The sequence below is a fragment of the Morone saxatilis genome, unplaced genomic scaffold (genome assembly GCF_004916995.1).
Source record: "Morone saxatilis isolate NCDOM2014 unplaced genomic scaffold, NCSU_SB_2.0 Contig23, whole genome shotgun sequence".
NCBI lineage: Eukaryota > Metazoa > Chordata > Actinopteri > Moronidae > Morone > Morone saxatilis.
Genome location: NW_023339796.1, coordinates 6,588,662 through 6,615,891, shown reverse-complemented (window position 1 = coordinate 6,615,891; position 27,230 = coordinate 6,588,662). Strand labels below are relative to the sequence as shown.

At 38.0% G+C, this 27,230-nt stretch overlaps 1 protein-coding gene across 3 annotated transcripts in view; it reads left to right on the top strand.

Annotated features, from left to right (window-relative positions):
- LOC118335219 (guanine nucleotide exchange factor VAV3-like) overlaps positions 1-27,230 on the top strand; it is a 49,609-nt gene that overhangs the window by 10,939 nt on the left and 11,440 nt on the right. The window contains exons 6-25 of one of the 3 annotated variants that reach the window (XM_035671454.1): positions 1,240-1,332; positions 1,740-1,808; positions 1,898-2,001; positions 2,520-2,619; positions 3,368-3,463; positions 5,978-6,046; positions 7,023-7,109; positions 8,536-8,618; positions 9,166-9,298; positions 12,041-12,150; positions 13,970-14,071; positions 14,609-14,700; positions 15,536-15,558; positions 16,469-16,493; positions 18,386-18,516; positions 21,640-21,705; positions 21,952-21,986; positions 22,137-22,253; positions 26,484-26,571; positions 27,062-27,197. In XM_035671454.1, coding sequence (XP_035527347.1) covers positions 1,240-1,332; positions 1,740-1,808; positions 1,898-2,001; positions 2,520-2,619; positions 3,368-3,463; positions 5,978-6,046; positions 7,023-7,109; positions 8,536-8,618; positions 9,166-9,298; positions 12,041-12,150; positions 13,970-14,071; positions 14,609-14,700; positions 15,536-15,558; positions 16,469-16,493; positions 18,386-18,516; positions 21,640-21,705; positions 21,952-21,986; positions 22,137-22,253; positions 26,484-26,571; positions 27,062-27,197 — 1,759 coding nt within the window. The remainder of the gene's footprint in view (positions 1-1,239; positions 1,333-1,739; positions 1,809-1,897; positions 2,002-2,519; positions 2,620-3,367; positions 3,464-5,977; positions 6,047-7,022; positions 7,110-8,535; positions 8,619-9,165; positions 9,299-12,040; positions 12,151-13,969; positions 14,072-14,608; positions 14,701-15,535; positions 15,559-16,468; positions 16,494-18,385; positions 18,517-21,639; positions 21,706-21,951; positions 21,987-22,136; positions 22,254-26,483; positions 26,572-27,061; positions 27,198-27,230) is intronic. The other 2 variants (XM_035671453.1, XM_035671452.1) reach the window with 2 other exon arrangements.

Sequence of the window (27,230 nt, the reverse complement as noted above, 5' to 3'; positions counted from 1 at the left end):
CACACACACACACACACAATTTAGGTCTAAACTGAATACCTTGAAATGGCTTCAGGGGGTGACGTTGTTGGACTATAACCTTCAAAATCTTAACAGCTAAAATGTCACACTGGTTATAATATGGCGAAATTTCACACTTCAACTTCACACCTGCTATATATAAGCTATATAAGCTATATAATATTGATATATTAGCATGTAAGCAGTGTTATTATAGTATTTTAGTATTGTAGCTGGTTATAATATAGCGAAATTTCACACTTCAACTTCACACCTGCTATATATAAGCTATATATAAGCTATATATAAGCTATAATAATGCTGTATTAGCTTGTAAGCAGTATTATTATAATATTTTAGTATTGTAGCTGGTTATACTATAGTGGAATTTCACACTTCAACTTCACACCTGCTACAATTAATCCTCCTCTGTCACGCACCATCATGGCCCTTCCTCAAAACCTCGAAACCTCTCTTAAGCACAGTAGTCGACTAAAGGTACTTTGTTATTTTTCGCTACTGTTATTAACTCTGAGCACCACAGATTTCTGTTTTGGGCCAATTGTTACTTACAGTTTGGCCCTTGCTGTTACCTGTCAAGTTGTGTATGCAGATGATGCAGTAAAGTTCAGTTGTAAGTTTCTTTATTAAGTAAAGTAATTTACCCGTAAATGTTCAAGAGTAAGACGTTTTGGACTTGACAAGCATGAAAAACTAAATCACTGAAAATGTATAAACCACCTCATTTTGTGCAGTATCTAAGATTGATTAGTCAAAATTATATGAGATAATAATAGATAGGGAAATACTACTAAAACTACAAATACTAGTATGATCAAAAGTATAATAAATATAGACAATTCACATGTAATACTTATGTTATACCTGCATATTGAAGTATTGGTCTTTTTAGAAAAACTAAATCCCCATTCCCCCATTTTATGATTTACGTTTGAAATGTTTTTGTTGATCTCGACCGGACCCCGCAAGGTCAAACTCAGCTGTGATCTCAGAGTGTGTCGACTGTCCATCTATTCGTGAGCTGCACCATATTGTTGCAGGAGGAAGTGTGCACATGCTGCTTCGAAAATACTGTAGCTTGTAAATAGCTTGTTTTTTTTTAAAAAAGAACACAAAAGAAAACTCTTGTCTGCAGAAAAACCTACAATAGAAAATTAAAATGTTCTTTATTGGATAGTAAAATTTAAGCAACATTTTCTAAGGTGTGTGTCTTTCTAGAAGCAGGCAGAAATAGATGTCCGGAGCTGCTGCCTTACAGAGATCAAACAGACAGAGGAGAAATACACAGAGACCCTGGAGTCCATTGAGAAGGTACTGAACCTCCTTTAATTGTCAAACCCAAATGATGGATTTCTTGTTGTCAAAGTATTACATCATAATTTTACCTGAAGTGAATCACATACTCATTTTCAACGACAGGTGATCAAACATGTAACAAAAAAATCAGTAAATAGAGCAAATAGTTTATATTTTTTTAGGGGGATTTCAGGGAACTTCCAGGTTATCAATTCCCTAATGTCACATGCATAGTCCTTTTATCTGAAACCTCATATAAAGTCTGTTATTAGTTTCAATATGAGTGCGCCCCAGCTGTTGTTGTTGTCGTCATGTCACTGCTTGTTATAAATTAGCATTAAGATAGTTGAATAATCAGTTTGTTAAGGGGGTTTGTGGAGAAGAGCTGAAATGTTTCATGTTTTTATCATTTATTTCTCCAGTATTTTCTGAATCCTCTGAAGAAATTTTTCTCTGCGGCTGAAATTGACAAAGTTTTTGTCAACATTCCGGTAAGTCCCACAAAGTTTCCCCTCTGGTGACGTGACATGAAAATAAAGTGTTTGCGTGCAGGTACTGATGTTTTCTTTCTCTAATGCAGGACCTGGTTAAACTTCACAAGAGCCTGATGGCTGATGTGCAGGACTCCATCATAAACAAAAATGCCTTAAATCTCTACCAGATTTTTATCAGCTACAAAGAGAGGTAGCTAATCATGAACACCATTCATTCATATTTATAGTTAGGTTACAGGGAAAGCACATCAGTCTACTTTTGATGCTAATTTCTATAGGTTTCTCTCGTGTGAGTTTCATTAATGCGTTATAATTTGAAAGGCCGTAAATAAACACATTGCATTGGAATCTTCCAAAATGTCCACCCCTTTTGTCTCTGTAATTAGCTTAATGTGTGCCCTTCACCACTATACTTCCCCTCACAACTAAAAGCACTACAAACTAGTAGTGAATACATGTAGAATTTAATTGACACGTGCTTTTTGAAAAATAATCTTCCAATATCAGAAGAAGGATTTCCTTGAGAGTCATATCAGGATGTCGTATAGATGACTGTCCTGCAACACATTGTGTATCAGAGAATTATGTCTTTATCACGAACAACATGATTGCAACATCTTATGAGAAAGATCTGTATCCGTATATGTACTATATGTTCGTTTCTGAAAGTCACCACAATGGCTAAACTGCCTTTCCTCTGAATTGTAGACTGCTCATTTATGGGATTTACTGCAGTCGGGTGGAGATCGCCATCGCTGTTTTAGACCTCATTTGCAAAGAGAAAGAGGATGTTCGTCTAAAGCTGGAGGTGAGACACCTGAAGAAACTGGCCCCTCAATAACAAAGATACACACACAAACCCATGTAAACAGATCCAGTTTTCTAGCGGCCCCTAGTGTTTAGTTTGTCTACTACAAATACAAAGGGATATATATATATATATGGGATGGGAAAATTGGCAGTTGCAGCAGCACAAGGAAATTAGTACAGATAAATATAGAGAGTAAAAATGAATTATAAGAGGTATATAAAACTAAAAGAAGAATAGAAGAATAGCAATTATAAAAGGGCAATTAAAGACTAAATTATATATTCAAAAGTGACAGTGATGTGATGTGATTAGTATCAGCAATGTGTCTTGTTCTCTCCAGCTTTAAAATACTTAAAAACCTTACTATTCTTATATATAATAGATTAAAATAGCTCATTATGTGATAGATTTTAAATAAAAGTAAAGGTAAGATAATAAATGATATAGGTTTAAAATCGTTGTTATATCCGCCATCATCTCTTTATAACCTGTAAGCTTGGTGCAAGCGCTTTAGAACAGAATAGGATACAAAAATATGCCATACTCAATTTCACCTGACAATTTGCTTTAAGTCTGAGCCCTAAAACAAATGAGAAAAGATACATATAAGCTACGGCAAACACATTGTTTTGCGTCTTGGTTGAGCCATCCTTGTGAAAAAGCCTCAATAACACTAAAGAATATCAACTGTGTGAGTATGCATATTAGTTCATGCTGTTATAAATATGTGTGTTATTTATTCCAGGAGTGCTCAAAGAGAGCCAATAATGGGAAGTTTACTCTGAGGGACCTGCTGGTTGTCCCGATGCAGAGAGTCCTTAAGTACCACCTACTTCTTCAGGTAAAGTTTGACTCTGCTAATTTAAAGCAAGAGTGTCAACCCACATGTCATGGAAAAACTGAAAAGTCTGCTCAATTTTTAAAAGAAAATATATTTATTTCAGAGATCAGCCCTCCCTGACTAGATAAAGGTTTTGTTACTTGACACTTGTTTTGACACCCCTTATTTTATGTTTGATTTTTGAATGAATTTGCTGAATCAGAGTTATTTTTTCCCTTTATGTTTTCCTAAAATTACTTTATACATTAAAGTAATATATACAATAATAATATACATATATACAATTTTAATAGCAGCTCCACTGGAGCATTCAGGGCTTACTGCCTTGCTTTTGTTTCAGGGACCCCCAATTGATACACATCAGGCTGCAAACCTGTATTTGATAACATTTAGTCTCAGGGAACCTTTTCTGATAAGATTTAGTTATTCCTATAACCGTCTATACTGTAGATTGGCAGATTGACAGTAAAGAGTGTGAAAACTAAGAACATAATAGTTATTCTTATACATTTATGTCATTGGTTTAACTTCTAGCCAATGAAAAAATAGTGAAATTAAAATATTCTCCATTTTTCTGGGGACCCCTGGAACCCCCTTATGGACCACTGGGGGACCCCGGACCCCAGGTTGAGAACCACTGCTCAAAGGATAGCACATACATGCTTATTTTATTTAATTACTTTTTTCTAAACGTTTATTTCAGTTTATTCAACTTGTATTATGTTTTTTTGTCAATATAAAAGTGACCACTTGAGGGCAACATTCTCCACATTTCTACTACATGTTTGCCTCCCTTCACAGCATCTTTACACTACAAAAAAACCCATACATTTTGACAAGTCATTTAGGTCTTTGTATTTAGTCTTCATATCTCACATCTCTCAAAAAAACAGTGAATGAATGAAGTGACATAATTTCAGCCTGTGTCAATACAGTTTACAGAATTGTCTCAAACAAGGATTTCTACGTGAAAAACAATATTATTAAAATAATTATTCCTGGTGTGTCTGTGACCTGATTGCAAAATAGATTTACAAGTGAAATTATCATTACCTCACTAATTGATTTTATACATGATTGCAAACTTGTCTTGCAGTGTAGTTGTACTTTTACCTCAGTAGAAACCAGACATGCAGCCTTTCAAAATCCCCCCAATTCCACTGCCTACTGATAACTGTGTGACGCAGTCTCCCCTGGTTAGTATGAATCAGAGGTCAGGCAAGAGCTGGCAAGGCAGATGAGGACTATGAAAAGAAAGCTGTTTTAAATTGTTGTGGAGGGCCTCCATGGTAAACGGCGGTAATCCGACTTTGAGAAGAAGGTAACAAGGGAATAGTTAATCTCTTCATTTTCTAATGATATATGCAAGATAATGAAGTGTAAACATGCCTAAAGTGTTTTTACAGACCTTTTATATCAGATACACATAATGTACATATTGCTGTAATTATGATTAAGTCTTCATGATTTAATTTTGCTACTATACACAGCACATGTTTCACAGCAAATACACTATTGACAGCATGTCATTAACTGTATAGAATTAAGCATAAATAAATAAATAACCACGATGCTGCAATACTATCCTGATACTGGTGTATCCAGTAACTGCTGAAGATTCACATTATGATGTGTAATTATATGTGCTGTGGAAATGACTCAGTTTGGACTAGTATAAGGTTATTCGCTTATGTCCTGTGCTGTTTGACTGGTGTTTTGATGGCAATGAAACCAAAAGGCACAAAAGGAGCAGATTTCATGCTGCCTCTGTGCTGATTACACTCCCCAACAATAACTTCCATGTGTTGAGTAATCAAATAAACATGTGTAGGTGTTGGCGGGATGATGCCAGAACATCCCTTTTCTTCCTATTTCTGGCAATACCATTTGATAGCATTTGTATAAATATAAAAAAAGATACATCCTATTCATGTTTTTTCAGTTTATTAAAAATGAAGGATTATACTTCAGTCTTTGCCTAAAGACCACTTTCTGCCCTCAAATGAGATTAATTTAAGAAAAGTAGCTGCTCCCCGATTATTTTCTGAGTATAAAAAGTTCTTTTTTGTTATAAAAACTGCGTGGAGGCATTCAGTAGTGGAAGAGATCTTTTTACTCACTGATCATATGTTTAGCTATCAAATGTAGTGAAATGTAGAAGTAGCATAAAAGGGAAAGGCTGTAAAGTACAATTACTTCAAAAGTATACTGAAATATAGCCATTGAGTAAATGCACATTGTTCCATCACAGATTTTTGCTGTACAGCTTTATATTGCATATTCGTACCTATGCTTTACTTTTAGTGTATTCATTTTTATGGTATTAACTGAAATATATATAAATAAGATTAATTTGAAAATTGTCTTTTTTTTTCTTACATTACAACTACAACTACATGGTGGCGCTTCAATTATGAAATCAATAATCCAACAATTTGTGCTAAATGTGTACTTGAGAGTGAGTTTTATCCTGTGAAGATAGTGCATCATTTCTGTTCCGTCTTCCTCTAACAGGAGCTAGTGAAACACACTCACGATGCTGCTGACAAGAGCAACCTGAAGATCGCACTTGATGCCATGAAAGTAAGTGTAGTTTTATGGTAAATGGTCTGTAATCATTGTGATTTCAGCTTGTCACCAATAGCAGAATATTTAGTGGATAATTCCAAACAGTCTCTGCCACTCAACTATCAGCTTTTATTAGATAAATAGTTCTGAATTGGTGTGAATTGATAAAACTTTACATTTATATCACATTAGCGAATGCTGACTGCCGTATTTGCTTTTCCAGCCCTGAAGGGAGCCAGGGGAGGAAATGCATAATGTTAGACAGCTTGAAGGCTTGATTCATACTTAAAGTATTCACACAGTGTGCTCAGCTCAGAGAAGCACAAAAAACACTCTAAAACATAAACATATGTGTATAAAATTAAAGAAATAGGTTTGTGTTTTATGAAGTGTGTTTATTTGTTTTCTTGCCGAGAGTGAGGTGAGAACATTGATACTGTCATATCTGTATGTTAAATATGAAGCTACAGCCAGCAGCCGATTAGATTAACAGCATAGTTTCCTGCATAAAAAACAAGGACACTGTTTCCTACCCGCACCTCTAAAGCTCCTTAATGGACAGATCATATCTTGTTTTTTAATGATCTAACAAAAAATAAATGTAAAAAAGACAACTTACAGTTTTATGGAAGGTTATGCGCTCGACTATCACCTGTAAAACTGCAATTTGTTGTTTCTGGTCCTTGGTTTTAACAAGTTGTGTCTGGTCTTGATGCTAAGCTTAAGCATAGATGGCCTATCTCCTGGCTGTAGCTTGTTCATATTGAACAGTCAGATACAAGAGTGGTATTGATCCTCCCACCTAACACTCAGAATGAAAGCAAATAAGTGCATTTTGAATAAGTGTATTTCCCCAAATTTACAAAGTATTCCTTTAAATCTACAGTACAGAATATCATCATTCTTTTGACATATTTCACTACCTCTAGACTGAAATAATCCAACAAAATATCTGTGTGTTTGTGCATCTGTGTGTGTCTGTTTTGTCCAGGACCTGGCTCAGTATGTCAACGAGGTGAAGAGAGATAATGAGACTCTGAGGGAGATCGACCAGTACCAGAGGTCTATTGAAAACCTGGTAAACCAAGAATCTTTTCCTACAACTATCAGAAGCTATTAGTGTACACTGGATAACAGTGTAAAATATCAGCAAGCCATTTAGTTTCCTTTTTGTCAATGGTCAGCTTTCAAGTCAAGTTTCCTTAATATTTGGAATAGCCTAAAGAATTCAGCCAGTAACAGATAACAGATAAAACTTAGACACCTGCATTCAATGTATGAGACACCTGATCTTTACAGTCTTTACTGAATTACAGAGTTAATGCAGGTAAATTATGGAAGGTTAATATACTTATATATACTGATCTTACTCTTGTGCATTCCTGTGATTTTTCTATAGCTTTAATATTTGGATTTTTCCCTTTTTTCAGAATTCTATTCCTAAGGATAATAAAGATAATGTCCAAAAGACGCTTATAACATGTCATACAGGTTTGGAGCTTAAATGATTAGTTAATTAATCAATCAATTAATTAATTGACAGAAAAACAACTTTTCATTCATTTTTTTAAGGAAAAATTACCTTGTTCCAACTTCTCAGATGTGAAAATGGTAGCTGTTCTTTTGTTAAATATTATTATATAAGATCTTAAAGTAAATCTCCATAGGTTTTAGACTGTTGATTGTTGATGGTTGAAAATAAAAACATTTGCATTCGTCACCTTATGCCCTAGGAAATTATAATGGGCACTTTTCATTATTTTCTGACATCTTATGGAAAACTACTAACTGAGAAAATAATCAGCAGATTAATTATTGATAAAAATAATCAGTTGTAGCCCTATACCAGTCAAAGATATTGTTCATAGCGACAGCATCTCAATAAGAAATTATTACTGTAATTAAAATATCAAATTAAACAGTTTTATATATCTGAGAGACACCCGTGGAGTACAGTAAACCCCATCATCCCAAGGCCATACAGGGCATACCTCAAACATATTATATATAAGGTAGACTATATGTAATACAGATCATACATAAGGCAAGAGAAGCCATCACCAAATGTGGTAATAAGAAAGCAGAACAGGATGAGATAAGGTGGTGAAGGAAGAAATCATTTGACAGAACCAGTCGCAGGTTGGAAAAAAGCGTAACCAGCAGTGGAGGCATTATGAGTGAGAGCGCATTAGAGCTTGTCAGGTTATAAAGACCTTCTCCTTGATTGAACAAAATTGGTGACTTGAGTGAATGTCATTGTTGATAACAACTGGCCAGAACTTACATAATGTTGAACTGGGAATACCTTACGAGTCATCAGTCTGGGGGATGGAAGAAATCCAGTATTGTGTTATAGGGGTCTGTTGGATCCCTCTCCTGAAATAGGTGTTTTTTCTTTGGGTTATATTTAAGGGTCGACCCGTCGGTGAATGTGTTACTAATTAATGCATTTATTTCATACATAATCCATCTACATTTTAACCCCCCTCTTGTTCTACTTTCAGAATGAGCCTCTAATCAGCTACGGTCGACCAAAAGGTGATGGAGAGGTGCGCATGGTCAGTGTTGACAAGAGGAAACAAGACAGGTTGTTCTACTTCATTGTCCTGAGAAAAAAATTAGTATTACAAACAGAAAAAAACACACATAAAATGTCTGACGTCTGATGATCTGTAACTATTCAGTATATTCAACATAAGGGTCGACAAAGCAAATTTTTGTTACTTGGACTCTTATTACTTATTATCTTACATACCTGCCTGAATACAAGTTGGCAAAGATTATCCTTTCTGTTAAACATGCAATAAAAACTGTATGGGAATACAGCTAAAAGGCTGTATAAATCACTACTATATATTCTCATATAGAGCAAATAAGTACTTGCTCAGACGTACAGATTCTTATGAAAGCCCTGAAAGGCGAGGGATTTTTTTTTCTCCATCTGTTCCATCTCCAAAAAAAAGTGACCTATAAAAATGTCATCTGTTTTCACAGATTTAAAAAAAAAAATTAATTAAAGAAGATTCACTTGATTTCAGAGCTAAATAAGACATTATTTACTTTGGATTTTGTCATATATATACAATAGTTTAATATAATATGACAATGTAATATTCTGCCTGCTTATTTCACAGACACATCTTTTTATTTGATGTGGCCGTCATTGTTTGCAAGAGAAGAGGAGACAACTATGAGATGAAGGATATACTGGACCTCAACTACTTCAAGATCACAAACAACCCCACCTCTGACAGAGAGGGTAAAAAGGTCAGTTGGCAGGAAAGACACGATAGACTTCTATGCATATAAATAAACAGATGCTGCACTTGTATACTGGTATTTGTGCACTTTGCATTGCATTGAATATTGGCTCACTATCTGTGTCTACCTCACACTGTGATTAGTTTACGGTTCATAACAATAAACTACACTACACTACCACTGTATGGAAATTTTGCCATTCAACGTCTGTTTGGCTACAGATTTTATTACTAAAATAAATGTCGGGACGCCTAATAAGAATAATCCAGAATGATATCTTCCACCTTCCTGTGTAGGGTCAGTTGTGTTTTCACCTCTCTGAAAAGTTCTGATTCAGAAACCTGGAAGGAAGGCTCCCTTTCGTCATTCTGCATAGTTTATACGCTATTTTTCGCCTTGTGGGAGCGTTTGCAGGCTGTATTGGAGGGAACTTGTTGATGTCTTGTTGATGTATGCCCACAGATGGTGTCTTCTCACCCCGGTGCTGATTGCTAATGTGGAACTGACAGCTAGCCAGAATGAAATGGTTCTGTGGTTTCTATCAAAGGGACTCTATTATCATTGTTTACTGGATTGTGCAATCATAATGTATGTGTGTGTGTGTGTGTGTGTGTGTGGTCTTGATGTGTTTTTTGGGGATTATGTGTGTGTTTGACATTACTCGGCATTGTTTCTAACATTATTTCTAAATTAAGATTTTTGTACCAAACGTAATGACATAAGCAGATACGTTATTCCTCTTTAACCATTTTTTTTAATATGCCGTCTACCTTCCAACATTCTGCTGCACAAAAAGACGCAGACACTTGCACACAGAAACACTTAAAAAGGACAAATATACACAGACAGATAATGTGTACCTACATCCACCTCAACACACACCCGCAAACACACACCGCAGGACAGAGATGCTAATATCAGATGATGAATGCGTGCAGTCCTCCAAGGCTGCTTATAGCTATATATCATTTTCTGCTAAATGAAACTTCAAAGTGTGAATGCGGTGCCACCGAGCACCTACACAGTCATCAATGATTTAACGCTCAGCAGAGCTCTAAAACACTCAGGGCCGGCCAATCACTGACGGGTAAACCCCACCACTTTTCCTGTTATTAGATATGACAATACAAGCTGGAGCAGATTAGGGTGGCAAAAGCTGAGAGGCTTGGGAATTGATTAGAACCAACCATTGGTACCAAATATGCACACAGGCAAAGAATTTAACCTGTGAGTGCTGCAGTGGTAGATATATGGCGACCAACTGTGAGGGAAAACAAACAAGCAGTAGTCAAATATTATGGCCAGAATTTTCTAAGATTGATTGAGCACCATAATTGAGGCCTTTGGCACTTGTGGCTTAGAACTTTTGATGGTGTTTCCAAATTTAGGATGCATACGGAAAAAGACAGATCTGTCTTTGGTTCCTCCGAGACAGATTAGCAGACTCTGCCTCGCTGTGATCACAGCCAAAGTCCTCTTTGGGCAGAACTCTGGTTAAACTCCCTCTGCTGCTGCTCGGATGTTCACAACACACAGCAACCAACACACTGTTGGTCTGTGAGCCTTGTGGCACAAAGACAAATGAACTAAGGCCAATGAAGATTGATGGTTGTACACGTCACACAGAGATGAAGTCATTTTTGCCTATGTTGTCCTTGTAGGAACAGAAAAAAGCGAAGTGTCTTGGTCTGATAGGACACAATAGATGTTCGACAATATGGTGGATAGCAATCAAGAAACGGGGTAGAATTTAGGGGAGATAAAAACAACAAGGGAATTTTAAAAGCAAACAAACACCCCCCCAAAATTCTGAAAAGGTTTGTGGCAGTTTATTTTTTTTGTCTCTCGCCATGGCAGAATAAACAAAATATAACAATGTATTTTAGACCTGTTGAAGAAATCTGAGGCACCCAAGAGGGTAGTGATTTAAAAAGCCTTTAATCTCAGTGTAGACAGGTAAAGTCACATGACGGACCAGGTTCCATACATCCATAATCATACATCAATAACCATACATCGAAAATCCCACACAACAGCAACAGACAAATAGAGAACTATATGCAAAACATCTTAAAATCTCTTAATAATTCACTTTTCTTTACATCCACGCAAGAAGGTACATGATTTCTTCAAAGGACTCAGATGCCTAAAAAACAAGAAAAAGAGAGAAGTCAAGTTCCCCAACAAACCAGGATATTGTGTAGCTTTCAATGTATATATTCAAAACGATTCTCTTTGTAAGAGTCTTTAAATCACTACCATCTTGAGTGCCTCAGATTTCTTCAACAATTCTAAACTAGTAGGATCCCCAAACTGAAGAGCACCAGAGGGACACATTTCTTCACACCCAAGCAGCACTCCATGCAGATTGTTTTGTGACTACAACAATTTATTGTTTTTCCCGGGACTCATTCTTTGTTGGATTGTGGTGCTTGTATCTTGTAGTATCTTGCAGTGTTTGAGATAGAAGGCAGATGCAGTTGCCTTTTGCCAGAGCCAGGCTAACTGTTTCCAGTCTTTTTTCTAAGCTAAACTAAGCTAAGCTGGCTGTAGCTTCATATTTAATGCACTGATATGAGAATGGCAACGCTCCTCTCATCTGGCTCCTGCAGGAACCCTGTGTGATAATCATTACAATACACATTTAGCCATGTAGTTTCCCTGCAGATATGTAAATCTTCATAATGCATTCATGAGAAAATACATTCAGATTGACTGCCTCTGATTGATTCTTCCTGACCTTCGCAGTGGTGTTACGGGTTCTACGTGACTCACCAGCAGGGGCACACAGGCTTTGAACTCTTTTTCAAGACCAGAGAGCTGAAGAAGAAGTGGCTGGATCAGTTTGAAATGGCCATGTAAGTACACAGCAACATGACCAGTGTGTGTATCATAGGAAAAACAAATTGTGTACTTGTATGTGCGTGTGTGTGTGGTGTTTATTTGCCTTTGTTTGCATCCATGTTATTCCAAGGCCGAGAGAGGTGTTGACTCTTTTATGCGCACTGTTTGATCAGGCCTTTGCTGTAATCAAGCACACACTGCTGACAACAGTACGATAACACAGGCACACACACGCGCACACACACACACACCTACACACGCACAAAAACATACAACAAAAACTGTTCCAAAAAGCTGCAAAACTACAAAGAAGTCAGCATGCCTCTGTGTTTCTTCAAATCAGTGCTTTATGGAGATATATCTTTTGTATTATTTTGTAACAGTGGGAGGTTTTTCTCAGGCAGATATCCTGTCTGCTTCCTTTGTTATGTTGATTCGGGAGAATACAGTGTTGTTTTGACATTACACTCTGATTGACTGAACAAATGCTTTAGTGTTTGGGGTGGATATGTATGAAAACATCCCTGATATGCATGCTGACTACCTGCTTTGGCCTTCCTGAATACATTTTCACATCTCATAGTGTGCTGGATTATACTTGTATAAATTTATGCACTGTAAACAATTAAGTGTGTGGGGATGTACATTAAACAATGTGCAAGTGCTTCTCTTTCTCTAACTTAAAGTAGTCGTGTACAGTATGTATGAGTTCATAAACATACATATGACCACTGGGCCCTTGACACATGCTCAAAACCTCATGTGTAATTCCCCGAACTTAGATAAGAAATAAGCATTTTTCACATCCCCCCCGTATTGAAACAGTTTTTTCCACAGGTGCGGTGTTTGTGTCTGAAAACAGCTATGTGTGCCTCTGTGCATTGGGTAATGACACCAGAAGGGGCCCATTCAGAAAGTGAAAATTGTACCTGTAAAGAGGATGTGGGCTCCTGATGAAGGACTCACTTATGGGAGCACTCAGTTTAAGTGGCTTCTGGATGGTGTGTTCAATACAAAAAGTCGTTTTTGTGTTGGTGGTGTTTGTTCACGTTCCAGAAGGGCTGCTTATTTCTGCTACGCATGTTTCCCCTCTCATGTTTGAACACATGCAGCTCAAAATTGGATTTGTCTGGGCTGATTCTAGTCCTCACAGTCAGTTTTCACATACACACGCACTGGGGCAATTGCTTTTATTTCAGTCAGTTGATTGAGTGAATTTCAGATTATTTTTTACAAACTTGTTTTATTCGGTTTATAAAGAAATGATTAAGAATGTTTTGTATATTGAGTAAATTGAAGGAAAATCGCTCCCCCTACTCAGTAACACACAAACCCAAATACCATGTGCTAGTAAGCATGGCTCTATGGCAGTGTTGGTCTGTCAACCCTTCGTTACACCACTTTAGATGTTTAGACTTAATTATCTCAACAAATATTAGATGAGTTACCATGAAATTCAGTACAGACATTCACGGTCTCCAAAGGATGAATCCTATTGACTGTACTGATCTTCTGACACTTCTTCTGGCGGCACCATGAGGTTAATGTTTGTAGTTTTGGGTGAAATGTCACAACAACTCTGGGTTACTTGTATTAACTTTGGTGATCGCCTGATTTCATCTAGAATTTTTCATATTGTTCAGTACTTAAACTAATTACATTCTGAGTAACCTCTGCTCCTCTTTGTGTTTAGTGCTAATTAGCAACTGTTGATTGCTAAGATTGTAAACATGGTAAACACGATTTAACATCAGCATGCTAGTGTCACAGAGGCGCCAGTGTGGCTGCTGACTCATGTTTCCATTTAACCATTTATTATTCTTATTTCCTCAGATCAAATATCCGACCAGAGAAAGCCAACCACAACTCCCACCAGTTCAAGATGCACACCTTTGAAAGGATAGCGTCCTGTAGTTTCTGTCACCTATTGCTCAGGTATTATTCAGGCATTATGAACAGACTCTGTTCATGAAGTCCCAGTAGAGAAAAATCTTTCTACATGGGCTTCAATTGCACGTCTGACACAGGGTGAACGTCACACATTGTTCTAGGATGGCAAATCATCATGTGTTATTGTACTAGTAGTATTTTTTTGTTCTTATGAAAATACACAATCTTTTTCATATTGATGGTATGAAAGGAACACCATGACATTTCACATTACAGTCTTCAGTCAGTTTTGTAGGCATTTTAGGGAAAATTAAGTTTTTTTGCATTTAGCCTCTTACTTAACTGGAAATGCCTTATTAGCACTGGGTTTAATTGAAATAAATAGAGACTACAAACTGTTAGTTGGCTCAGTTTTCAGCAGACATTATCAGTTTTATGGTTATGGAAAGCTGAAGGACATTTCATGTGTCATTTGTCTTATCTTGAGACTGTGACAGAAGCCTGAAAATCCAAAATGTCAAGGTGTTTCTCTTAAGGAGGCTGTTATACACGAAATATATCCTGTGGTTTTTTTGTGTCCAGGGGCATCTTTAACCAGGGATATCGCTGTCTAAAATGTGGGCTGGGGGCTCATAAGGAGTGTCTGGGTCGACTGGGAGTCTGCGGAAGAACAGGTGAGATGGAAGCCTCCCAAACTGTCAAACTGATTTGCTTTCTGAACACTTTGTAACGAGCTATCTTGAAAACCAACGGCATAATTTCCATGATATTTGCTGTACATATTTATCTCCCTCAGAGCATATATCCAAATTGTTGGTGACCTTTTCTCTAGCGCCACCACCAGGCCACAATTTCCACATATACACACAAAATATCAAAATCTGAAAGTCATGATTGCCTTGAAATTTACTGAGCACATTCATACTCCCTAGAGAAAAACCGCTTTGCATTTTGGGCACTCCATGAGCTTTCCTCTAGCACCACACAGTGATGCTAGATTGCCAACCTTGCACATAAGATATCTAACAGCTGGTATACTTCTGTTGGAAATATTTATGCTATGTGGTAACCTTTTGACTTTCCCTTACTTTGCTCAAATGTCTGCTTGTACATAACTTTATTTCTGCCTAAAGGAAAATCTAAATTCTGTATCAGAAACACAACAAAACATAATGCATGTATGTACACTTTCAGAAGTTGTTTAAATGAAAGCCAAACTTTACCCTATAGATATTTAGCAGTTGTTGCATTGTACTCCTATGTCAAGCTTTGGCTTTTTGTCACCGGTCTGGGGCTGTAGTTCAGGTACATTACCCACCCTGAATGCACAGACAGCTAAAGGCAGCTCAGGCCTTTGACAAGCCTTCTTAGCAGAAGCACTGTGGTCTTTATGCATTCTGAGGCGTGATGAAGGCCAGCAGAGGTTGACAGTTGAGGTTGTATGTCAGGAAGCCACCATGCACTGATATTGTATTCCTCTCACTGTGTCTGTCTCTCTCCTGACTGCAGATTCTGCCAAGCCAAAGTCCAAGGTAAGACCTGGACTGTTTCCCGTCTTTGACTTAGACACCAAAGCTAACATAATTAGTGTAGCCTAACATAGCAGATATCAAAGAGCACACAGGCACTTACTCAACTATAGACAAAAGGATTTTGCTACCCACAAAAAACTATTGGTAATGCTGGTGAACAGCTTGGTCTTGTAGGTTTGCAAAGCGGAGGAAGCTGTTGGTATTGTTTTAACCAGCGTATATTCATGTTTGAAAGTTTCTTTTTGAATATTGTCCTAATTTTTCCTCATCATAGGACCACAGGCAGTGTTATTAAATCAATCATGGAACATAAATTATGATTAACTAAACTACATTTAAAGACTTATTTAAAGACTTATATATACTATACAACTATATATAGATGTATATATTGTTATTCTTGTGGCATACTTAAAGCTCCATATACTTCACCTGTCACCTGTGTAGGAAAAAATCAGGGATTTTACTTTTGAAATCCTGGAAGGACAACATTACTAATGAAAACAAATGCAAGAAATTCAAATGAGCTTCTCAGACATTCCTGTGTGTACAATTTCTAAAAACTTAGCACTATTATACCCAAGTGAATTGTGGACAAAATAAGGATAAAAGGTCCAGTATTTTTTGTTATATATTATATATATTTTCCCAAAAAGACAAAGTACAGAACCTCTGTACTTTTACTTTTGATATCTGTCCCGCTTAAAGTAGTGAGACCCCACATCTTAAGAGTATAAAACCCACAAATGATTTTATTAGAGTATGAGTCATTCTTCAGGTCAAGCTGATCCTGCACATGGAGTAAGAATGGCCTCTCCATTTATCAATCTCTTCCTCTCCGTAATTCTTTCTTTTTTCCTAATTTTCTTACTTTTTCTCCGTCTTGCTTTCTTTCTGTCTCCATCCACAGGAGACCACAACACCACCAAATCCAGGTCAGTATGCCTTGACCACTTTTCCACTTTTGTGAACCTGCTAAGGGCTTACGTGGTTCCTCTTAAGCCGCTTTCATCTCGGTTCTGTAACAAAACAGAAACACAGACAGGATGAAAAGGACGCGGTTAGTCAGAGGCCAGAGTGAGACCTGGAGCAGATAGATGGTGGTTGAAAGCTAACCCTCAGATGTTATCATACCCCTTCTCTGATTTTTGATCAAATAGTAACTTTTTCTTTTTTTCCACTTAGGAAACCCTGAAAATGTTTTCTTAGAAATGCGCTGACATGAATCTCTCCTGCTCACACAAAGGGTTCAAAGGAGGAAATGAACAACAACAGTTTCCTCTTGACAAATATATTTGACTAAGAATAACCAATAAATAATAGGATGCAGAAGGAATCCTTAACCAAAGCACAAAACAGCCCTTTTCTCACCGCATGCCGTGATGCCTAAACCCAACTCGGCATTGAGATGAATTGGAGTGGGTGGAATCATTATGAGGATGGCGGCAGGAGAAATGCTGGCAGAAAAGCACTTCCAGCAGTCTATATGCCTCAGCCTCAACCGCTGAGCTGTGCCTTTGTGATAGATCAATTTCCATAAGGGGCTTTATGAGAAAGACATCTGCGCTTATTGTTCTTATTAAAAACATGAATGTGAGATATTCCATTCATTTGAGGTCACCGTCAGCTAATAGTTTCCTCGGGCTGGTTTGCAGGGGAGCCATTGCTGGAAGGGAGATGTGTCTGAGGGGGCTAGATGTGTGAGTCTTGGGAGAGTAAGTGGCTGTGTCTTTTAAGTTGGCAGGGGTGTTTAGTCTTAGCCTTAGCCGGATGCTTGTGGCTGTATTTGTCTGGCACGCCGAGGAAAGATTGGAGCTGTACTGTTTAGGAATCGAAGAGATGAATTTCCTGCGAGAGTAAATTGCTGCTTTCCAGGATGGTGCCATTCTGGTGGTTTAGACCTCAATAAAAAAGGCTGTCAAGGTGTCCACATTTACACGTTAGAGATCAACTGTGCAGAAACCTTTAGGACAATGACAGTAAGGGAATTTGCTGTGTACACATGATTAGTGCAAACAATATAAATAATTATCGAAAAAGATTCTTACCTACTTTTAGTGATATCTAGATTTAGTTTTATCTGGCCATGTTTTGGCATATCTATCTCTTAAGATTTCTGATGTTTCTGTTGTAGTCAACCCAATACAATGGAGTTGTGAGGGAGAAATTTGTTAGTTGTGCTTTAAATTAATTTAAAGGGCAAATTAACAGCAGCCAAAAATCTTGGTTTTCCTAGTGTACTCTAGGGTGTGTCAGTGCACTGCTGTTGGCTGTGGTTACAGGTGAAACAGAGCAAACTTCTGTCCACACCCAATCACACACATCAATGATGCTGGAAGTGGTGAAAGGGGGAACACACAGTTAAACACTGCTTTTAACACGAAGAAAAGCAATGAGAATAAGAGGCCTGTGTAGATTTAAAAGCATTAGAATCACTAATTTAGCTCTCCTTATACCCCCACCTAGGCTTCACCTAGGTAAATATTCAATTTTGACTGATCAAATGTTTTAACATGCAGTGTAACTCTACACATCTAGCAGAAAATATACAGAGTTTCCATTTTAGTCATAATCTAAGCAACATAGCACCGGATGATTCAAATGCTTTTTATTTTTTCCTAGATTTCATCAGTAGTTCGCTCTTCGTACTGCCATGTTCAAAAAGTCTCTCTGTTACACACGGTCACAGTATTTTTAATCTATTACCATGCAGTAATGATGAATCGATCAGGCTGCTGTTGCACTGCTGTACGTCCCTCTGTGTGAGGCTTTCTGATAAATGTCTAACAATTTGAGCGTAAATGTATTTGTATTCCCTCTCTGCTAGGTTTACCCAGGATGGTTGTGATCAAAGACTACAGTGGCATCCCCTGTCCCCTCTGTGGGCCCCCACTAAGCATTCATGCGGGGGATGTCATTGAACTGATGTTTGCCGACCTGCACAGCCCCTGGTGGCAGGTGCGTGTCACTCAGCTCATCCTCGTTTTATCTCAACATCTGTGACTCTATGAAAAAATAACATGTTACGGCTCACCGGGTTGGCTTGGTGCACGCAATGTCTTTGCACTGTCATCGGTTTGAATCTGGGCTGCATGTCATCTCTTTGTCATCTCTTTCCTGCTGGTTGTCCTGCTATTTGACAAAGAAGAGAGAGCTTTCAAAAATATATGAAAGGGGTGATTGATCTCCCTTTGGCCATTATTGTTTATATATCAAAAAAGATATTGCGGTTGTTTATCACATCCTGTGTCAGGTGAGACATAAATATGACATAATCATGAGGTCAGTGTTAATTAGAAATATCAGTCAATGATCTGTATGAACTCCACAGAACCCCAGTTACATTACAAACGGGGTATCTGTCTGTTCTTTCACTCCTCAGATTGAATCACAGCCTGCATCAGATGATCTAACCAATTAGTGGCTTCAGTTGATTAATTGAGCGCCACATTGAGACAATAAAACAGCAGACACTTCAGCCACTGGAGGATGTTTTAATGGTGGTGCACAACCTCATGTACAGGCACATTTAGCAACCATCGCACGAGGTCAGCCAACGGTTGACAGCGTTTGACCTTATCTATTTTTGAAAGGATGGCGATTTATCTGGGGTCTTTCGGCAGCCTCCCTAGCTGTTTCTCACACTGCTTTACGGCGGCATTAAAGCCTCATCCTCCTTCTGGTGCTGCTCCAATCAGACTGCAGTCTTTGCCAACGGCATGGCTGGGAGTTGGCCGTTAGCCTGATTTCCTATGCTCCATGTTTCTCTCTGTTGTGACAGAGCACAAGGTGGAGGGTGAGGGCACGAATGCCAGGAGACTTCTTGTAAGCCGATAGAACCGCTAGGAGAATGTCATGCCGCAGACCTGATGGCAGTGCATTGTTTGCTACCATGGTAACCATGCATGCTGGGAGGGGTTAATTAAATAATAATACACAATTGTGTGTATTCCTGTCCTGTGCATAATGGAACTATAATAAGGCTCCTATCCTGTTTCCATATATTAAACTGATATTTTGCAGCAAAAAAAATACCAGCTAGGGAAAAAATTCAGTTGAAGCTTTAGCAGCTAATTGTGACCAATTCACCTACGCTTTCATTAGGTTTGCCACACATCCCGTTTAACATGGCATTGTCCTGTATTGAAAAATAAAATGCATTATTCCTTACTGAATTTTCAAGCACACCCTACTCTAATGCATACAATAACTCGCATGCAGAAAAGTATTACATCAGAATTTGCGGAAGAAAATGGCCCCTAGAATGACAGGCATGGTCACTGTCACTCCACTCAGCGTCATCGTCAATGTCGGCGAATACCTCTAGCTTAAGTCTGACCTTAAAAATGAAGTGGCTGTCTAAATACAGATCTGAATGGCAGACGAGTGGATCAGTACTCATAGATCATAGATTATTTTTTGCCCCCTATGGTGGACTTTTTGGCCTGAAGCAACATTCAGCAACTGCCGGGCAGCTTGAGAGCAGAGGATGCAGAGTGGATTTATTTTTACAGACCAAACATTATGCCCATGTTTATGATCTGATGTTTTAATCCTTAATTACTCTTATTGACTGTTTATATCAATTATATTCATGTTGGAAGTAGTAGAGGACTTTGAAATAGATGCATAAAATGCACAATTTGGTGCATAAATATTCACCAGAATGCAGAAAATAAATGATCTGAACCCCAGGCAAGTAGTCCCTTATTTTTCCACACTGAAGAGGGCAACCCTAGCTTTCACTTGATACATTTCTGCAAAAACTCTGCAGAGGGCATTAATGCATATCAACAGCTGGTGGCAGTAAATAGCTGTAGGATGCAATAAAAGAAAAGAAGATTAAAAAAGACTACTATCTGATGTAATTAAACAATACAGGTTTCAAAGAATACAAAATAAGGCTATGCAAGTGTTTTCAACAAGTTTGCTAAGTCTTACGGTCACACACAATGCATTTTGGTGAGAAACACTGAATCTGAACAAAACAGTGTTTGTTTACAATGACAACTCCACAGGGTACCTTTAATCTTCAGCGTCCCCAGTGGCGCCAGAGGATGGAATTACAGAACATTGAGAATTCACATCCCCTGTTACCCAGGAGGCAATTATCCCCCATCCCACTGGCAGAACAATACAATCAATCACCATAATTTCATTTGATCCTTTGGCTGCTGCCTGTTTATGCCAACAGAGTAATAAGTTTAATCTTTATCATACGCTTATCGAAGGCATAACAAATAGAGAGGGGCTCTCAAAAAACCTTTGATGAAATGTTATTACACAGAATGAATCATAGAGATGGGTAAAGATTCGCTTTCCAATCTAGTTACTGCCGGGGCTTGCATGGTCCCAAAAAGCATTTCATACTCTAATAAAGAGGAGTGAGGAGGAAAGCGCAAACAGGGCAGGAAGCTGAATGAAGAGCTCCACATGCCCTCAACACTCACTGTCTTCTCAGATTGACTCAGTGGACTTCAAATTGACCTCAAACTCAGAACTGGAAACTCAAATTAAATTGAGCTTAATGTTGATATCTATGCTCATTACTGTCTACAAAATAATGTACAGGAGAGAAAATCACGGCTGCGAAATAAACTGAACATCTATGTAGGCGCAAGTGTGTCAAAATTAAGTAATTTGTTTAACCAGTTGGGTTTATTTAGCTGGAGAAAAAAGTCTGTCTACACTATGTTTGTTGAAGGAATTAATGATTTTTGTATAAAGCTTGTGTTTGCTTGAGGCGCGTTAGCTAAAATGCAATTGTTAGTCTTTAGTGCAAGCCAGAGATCTCACGCTGTTTGGATATTCAAAGACCAGAATAAGATCCATTATTTAGTATTAAACGAGGCTCTTGTTTTGATGCAGTACAAATCTAACTGCCGGCAGAGTTTGAACCATAATTAACTTGGGCTGCAAATTAGATGCACTGCTTGTTGTGTGCTAATTGCTGAGGATTTATTGAAGCAAGTGTGGGAGGGGAAGAGAAAAGGAAGTGAGAGAGAGAGAAAAAGAGAGAGAGAGAGGTGTAGTTTGCTCCCAGACACATATAATGCGATTAACAGCCAGTTGCCTTTGCAGGGCAAAATTCTGGCGACAAGCAAGATTGGCTTCTTTCCAAGTGATGCTGTGAGGCCTTGCCCATGTGTAAGTGTGCATATTTTTTGCAATCAATAAGACACATTTGGTCTGATTACAATGCATTCAGTTGATAATGGCTACTATTGATGTCTAAGCAAAGGAATGTAGTGCTTTTCAATTGCACTTTTTCGCTGTAGAAGACTGATTTTAGCCATTAGATGTGGCTTGAATATCACATTACCACAAATGACCTCCACCCCTCTGTATCGACTCCATTAAGACACAAAATAACCACAATTCTTTCTATGCCAGGTTCCAAAACCTGTCGATTACTCTGCTCAGCTCTGGTAAGTGATGAAAACAAATGACTGTAGATTGCTAACAATAACCACAAGTCATTCTTACTCCATTTTATTGAGTGTATTGACTGTTCTCATCCTCATGTTCAGAATGATTGATTGCAGTGTAAGTGCAGTAGTTGTTCACGGGTGGTTCAGGTTTGCAGGGCCTATGGAGAGATACCAGGCTGAGGAGGAGCTCCTGGACCGAGGAAACAGCACCTATCTGGTTCGACACAGGAGTAAAGAGTGCACTGAATACGCCATCAGTATCAAGTAAGTAACATGAAGTCTTGTTTTTAATTTATTTCCATTCTAAATCTCGTACAGTTTCTACTTTATCAGGAATGGTGGAATAAACCAAACACAAGCAGTCAGCAGCAGTCTTGTGGGCAAAAACACCATATTGTGAGAGGCGAGTGGCAAGAATCATTCAAGCTAACAAAATGCCCACATGCCAATAACAGCTCCGTACAACAATGGTGCAGTATCTGAAAACAAACAGCTCATCAAATGTTGAAGCGGAAGGGTCGCAGCAGAAGGAGATCATGCTGTGTTCCACTCATGTCAATGGAAAACAAGAAGTTATAGTGACTATATAATCATCAACAGCCACAATGGAAAAAGTGTTCTTGTTCTGATGAATCACAGCTGATACTAAGATGCAGATGGTGGGGGACAGAATTTAGTTTAAAAGGTTGTCTCACCCAAATTGGAAAAAAATACATTTTCTCACTCAAACCCTAGTGGTGTCGAGCCAATTGTTTGGACCAGGTTTTGAGATATCTGTCTCAGAGTGCTCAGAAATGCCAAACTCAGTGTTAAATTTCATCATATTCCATTCAGTAAACATAAATGGATTATGGACCATTGTTGTTGTGGGCCATTAAATTCTCAAGGCTTTGCAGGAATCCTGTTGAATTTCGTGATTTTAAAAGTTAACAATAGACATCGTTTGAGAAATGGCATTTGGGTTTGTTAAAGAAGCTGCAGTACATTGAGTTGGCAAACATAGGCTACTCATGCAGTTACTATAGTAATATTTAGACTATTGTCTTTGTCACATGAAGTCTGCAGCAGGATGTTGTATTTGCCATAACGTTAGCTAATGAAGAAAAAGTTGTCTCATTGTCTGAGATAAACTGCTTATGACATTTTTTTTTTTTTCTTTTGTGCATTACCATTATGTGTACCGTAAGATGGATTGTGCATCAGGTTGCTAACATTATATCCCAGCTGTCGCTAAAGTTTAGCTGAGGCTGAATTGAGGTGCTACTATTTTTAGCCATGTAAACACCTGAATAGAAACAATGTAAGTGTCACATAGGTGTATTTCCATTCTTTTACCACTGTATGTGAGACAAGTGATCAGAAGATGAAAACCATCCATATTAAATTATTGAGTTACTGGTAGAAAAGATAAACAGTCCATCATCATCATCATCATAAGTCATTTCTATTTGTATTGATGTTGCTAGTGTTGTTGCTGTGCACCTTTGTCTCTGTCTCTGTCCTTCTCTCTTTACCCCTCTAACCCTCGCTCTTTCTTCCTCTCTCTCTTTCTAACCCCAACTGGTCGAGGCAGACGGCCACCCACCTAGAGCTGGGATCCGTCCGAGATTTCCGCCTCTTAAAAGGAAGTTTTTCCTTGCTGCCGCCGCCGCCAAGTGCTTGCTCGTGGTGGTAACTGTTGGGTCTCTGTAAATAATTTTATAAGGAGTATGGTATACACCTGCTCTATTTGAAAAGTGTCCTGAGATAACTTTTGTTATGAATTGGCGCTTCACAAATAAAATTTAATTGAATTGCATTGAACCTGGGTAAAGGAAGCTCAAACTTTTTTTCTTTTTTTTTTTGATATGAATATCTGACCTTTAAAGCTTAAATCCTACCTTAAGATTGTTGCCATTCATTTTAGTTTGCTGTGATGATCGGAGCCAATACATCTCAATTGAAAGCAGCATGGGGAAGAGGTGGAATTGGATTTTCTATTTTACCATCTATCTATTGTCTGTCTCTTCTGCGCAGAAACATGTTCAAGGAGAACCTGATAGCTTTGCATCATACTATTTGCTGCTCTTTGGCTATCAGTCTCATTTCAAAAGAAAGCTAGCCACACACTTGAATTGTAGATAAAACCCCCTTTCCTTTAGGCCTTACTAAATGGCTGCTTTATCTGCAAGTTGAGTGCCTCGGTATCCTTCTTTTGAAATACAGTACTGTCTATTTCACTAGCGAATATCTTTCTGGCTACATCAAAGCTTATTCAGTCTTTTAAAAATAGAAAGGACTATCGAGTCCTTCTGACCTGGCATGACAGCTCCAAGAGATTATAACGATTGAGGGTGCACTCTGAAATAGTGTTTGGATGTTAAGACTGTTTAGCCAGTGACACACCATTCCAGCCCATTTGGTTTTGGTGGACTCATACCGTCCCTCATTCAAAGCTTTGATGTACAGGGCCAGTTTCTCAACTCTCCAATCCTAATTGCCTGTCTCACTGCTTAAGATCATTATCATGATGGCCATTTGAGATAATGGAGCTTTATACAGAGAGCTGCTACTAATCAACTGGAACTGTCTAATGTCAAACACTATGAGTCGTCAGTTTGTGTAGTGTGTATGTGTAGCCATAGGACCCTATAGGAGGAAACAAAGACTCAGCCTTCACCAAACAGGGCTCATCTGTCTCCATGTGTTATGCACCATAACTCAAAACACATAAATAATGTATTACTCACCACATAGTCATAATATATCAGTGAATTTACAACATGGCCATATTCTTCTCACCCGTTATAGGCCGCACTGGGAGATTTACAATGTGGATCTATCTCCAGTGTAACATACACATCGCCATATGGGAGACATGCAGTAGTGTGCTCACAATTGGCTTGAGAGGAAATTAACACTTGTACCTTTATTGAACAATGCATATGTATTTTCAAGGTTGGCCTGCATTACTTTTCAGCGAAATACTTCTGCTATGAATCTCACATGACATGACGTGTGTGATACAGTTGTGATACATTTTTCTATCTTGGATTTAGTGAGCAGTGTCTTCCTCTTCTAGAATAGGGGTGCTTCATAAAAAAAAATCAGAAATCCCCAGAATCAACTGCAATATTTATGTTAAACTTATTCCAAAATACACATTTATTATTATAAAAAAAAAAAAACAAGTGTAATGTGTTTTAACATTATAGTGTCTTTGTCAAAACTTAAATAATATAGACATCTGCTCTTCTACCTCTTAGCAACTGATTAGAACCAGGTGCGGAGAGCAACTTACTAGACAGAAAAAGATAGTGTCAGCTAATGTACACAATGAATCATATTTTAAGGATCAGATTTCTTTTTTTGTTTATACCTGCACTGTGTCCCAATTTCATATGACATACTACATGACATACTACAAACATGGTTGGCAATACACAGTGTGTTCAAACTGAGGAAAATACAAAATTAAGCATACTCAAAGTTGTCAGTGTGCATACTAAATCTGCTTGATTGTTGAGTGTGATGAGAGAGGGATGGACACCATTATCCTACAATGCTTTGCACAAAGGACATTGATTAGCTGCTTGGAGAACTGCCTTTTTCGTAGGAGACATTTTTACATGTCAAATCAGGACAACAACAGGTGTGATTTTATGATATTAATAGTGTCTGCCCTCCATTTAGCATTACTAGTTTCAGAACCCTGCCACTGCTGACTCACTGACAAGGCTTACTGACACACTTAAAGGGAAACAAAGCCATCATTAATGTTATTAATTACGCTTTTCCTGCTATCATTCAGAATGTTTGCTGTAAAAAAGGCCCATTATAATTATATATGGTGGTGACAGCTCCAAAACATTTTTTTTGTTGTTGTAAGTTATCACATCTTTTGTACAATTTCCTGTTAGTACAAAATGGTCTTTCTTTAAACAAACAAACAAACCATGAAACCTGGATTTAACTCATACATTATTTTTAGTTTTCTTTGTTGTGGGAGATTTATACGTTTTTTATTGGTTCAGACAGTATTTCAAAGTCAGTTCAGCATGTTCATAAGAATATACCATCTTGGTTCACAAACTGGGGTCTGTGCCCAATAAAATTCTGAGGGGTCACAAGATGATTAAAGGGAAAAAAAGGAAGGTCATACTTTCCTATTACACAAAATTATCTTTTTTTTTTCTTCGAATTTCTGGCTTTTCTTGTTCTTGCTCTTAATGCTCACAACTCATGTCCACTTGTGATGAAGGGCTACAAATAGACATTGCATATTTTTTGGAAACCACTGGTTTCTAGTATGAATTGATTTTACAGGGTGGAACTGGGTAATCTTATGATACTTTTATTATTATCTGATTTGAGTGAATTGGATGTGATTTCTTCCCCCCTTGGTAACCGACAGTCAGCTCAGACAGTCCTTCGTGATGGTTCACCATAGAGACTGGATTGATGTGGAAGCATGCGTAGTTCATTATCAACCCATGTCTCATTCATCCTTCACAGGTTCAACGATAAAGTCAAGCACATTAAGATTCTGACCAAGGATGGCTGCTTTTACATCGCTGAGACCCGGCTGTTTAAGACTGTGCTGGTAAAGGATTTAAATTTGTATGGATTTTTGTTGTTGTGTTTGAACTACTGTAGCATTAATGAGTATAATTGTTTTGACATAACACTACTTTTTTGAGATAAACCTCTGCATGCAAGTGGAAATTTAACTTTTGTGCAATGATGAAAATATGTCTTCTAGTGGTTTATTTCTACATTTGTTCATGCACTAACAAAGCCCCAAGGGAAAGTTGTAAGCAACTGCCTGTTGTATTATATGGCAGTAGCTAATATTTGCTTGTTTCCAGTACTTACACTTGAAATGGGCAGATAGAACAATATATTGTGGTTAGTTGACCGGCTCAGGAACACTGAGCTAAGCACTGGTTGCTGTTGCATTGTCAAGCAAGCAGCTCCTTTATAACCCTTTGTAACCAACCACTTAATTTCTATAAATTTGTACATAGTACCATCTAGATTCACCCTGGCTTATCGTTATGGGTGTGTTTTATTATTGTGCTTGTTTCACACAGGACTTGGTGGAATACTACAAGCAGTACTCTTTGAAGGAGGGTTTCAGCAGTCTTGACACCACTCTGCAGATCCCCTATAGGGAACTTTCCAATGGAAACATGCCCAGGGCCATTACCAGGGCTGGCAGTGGTGAGTGTGCTTCACAAACATCCAGGTTCCCTTACTGAG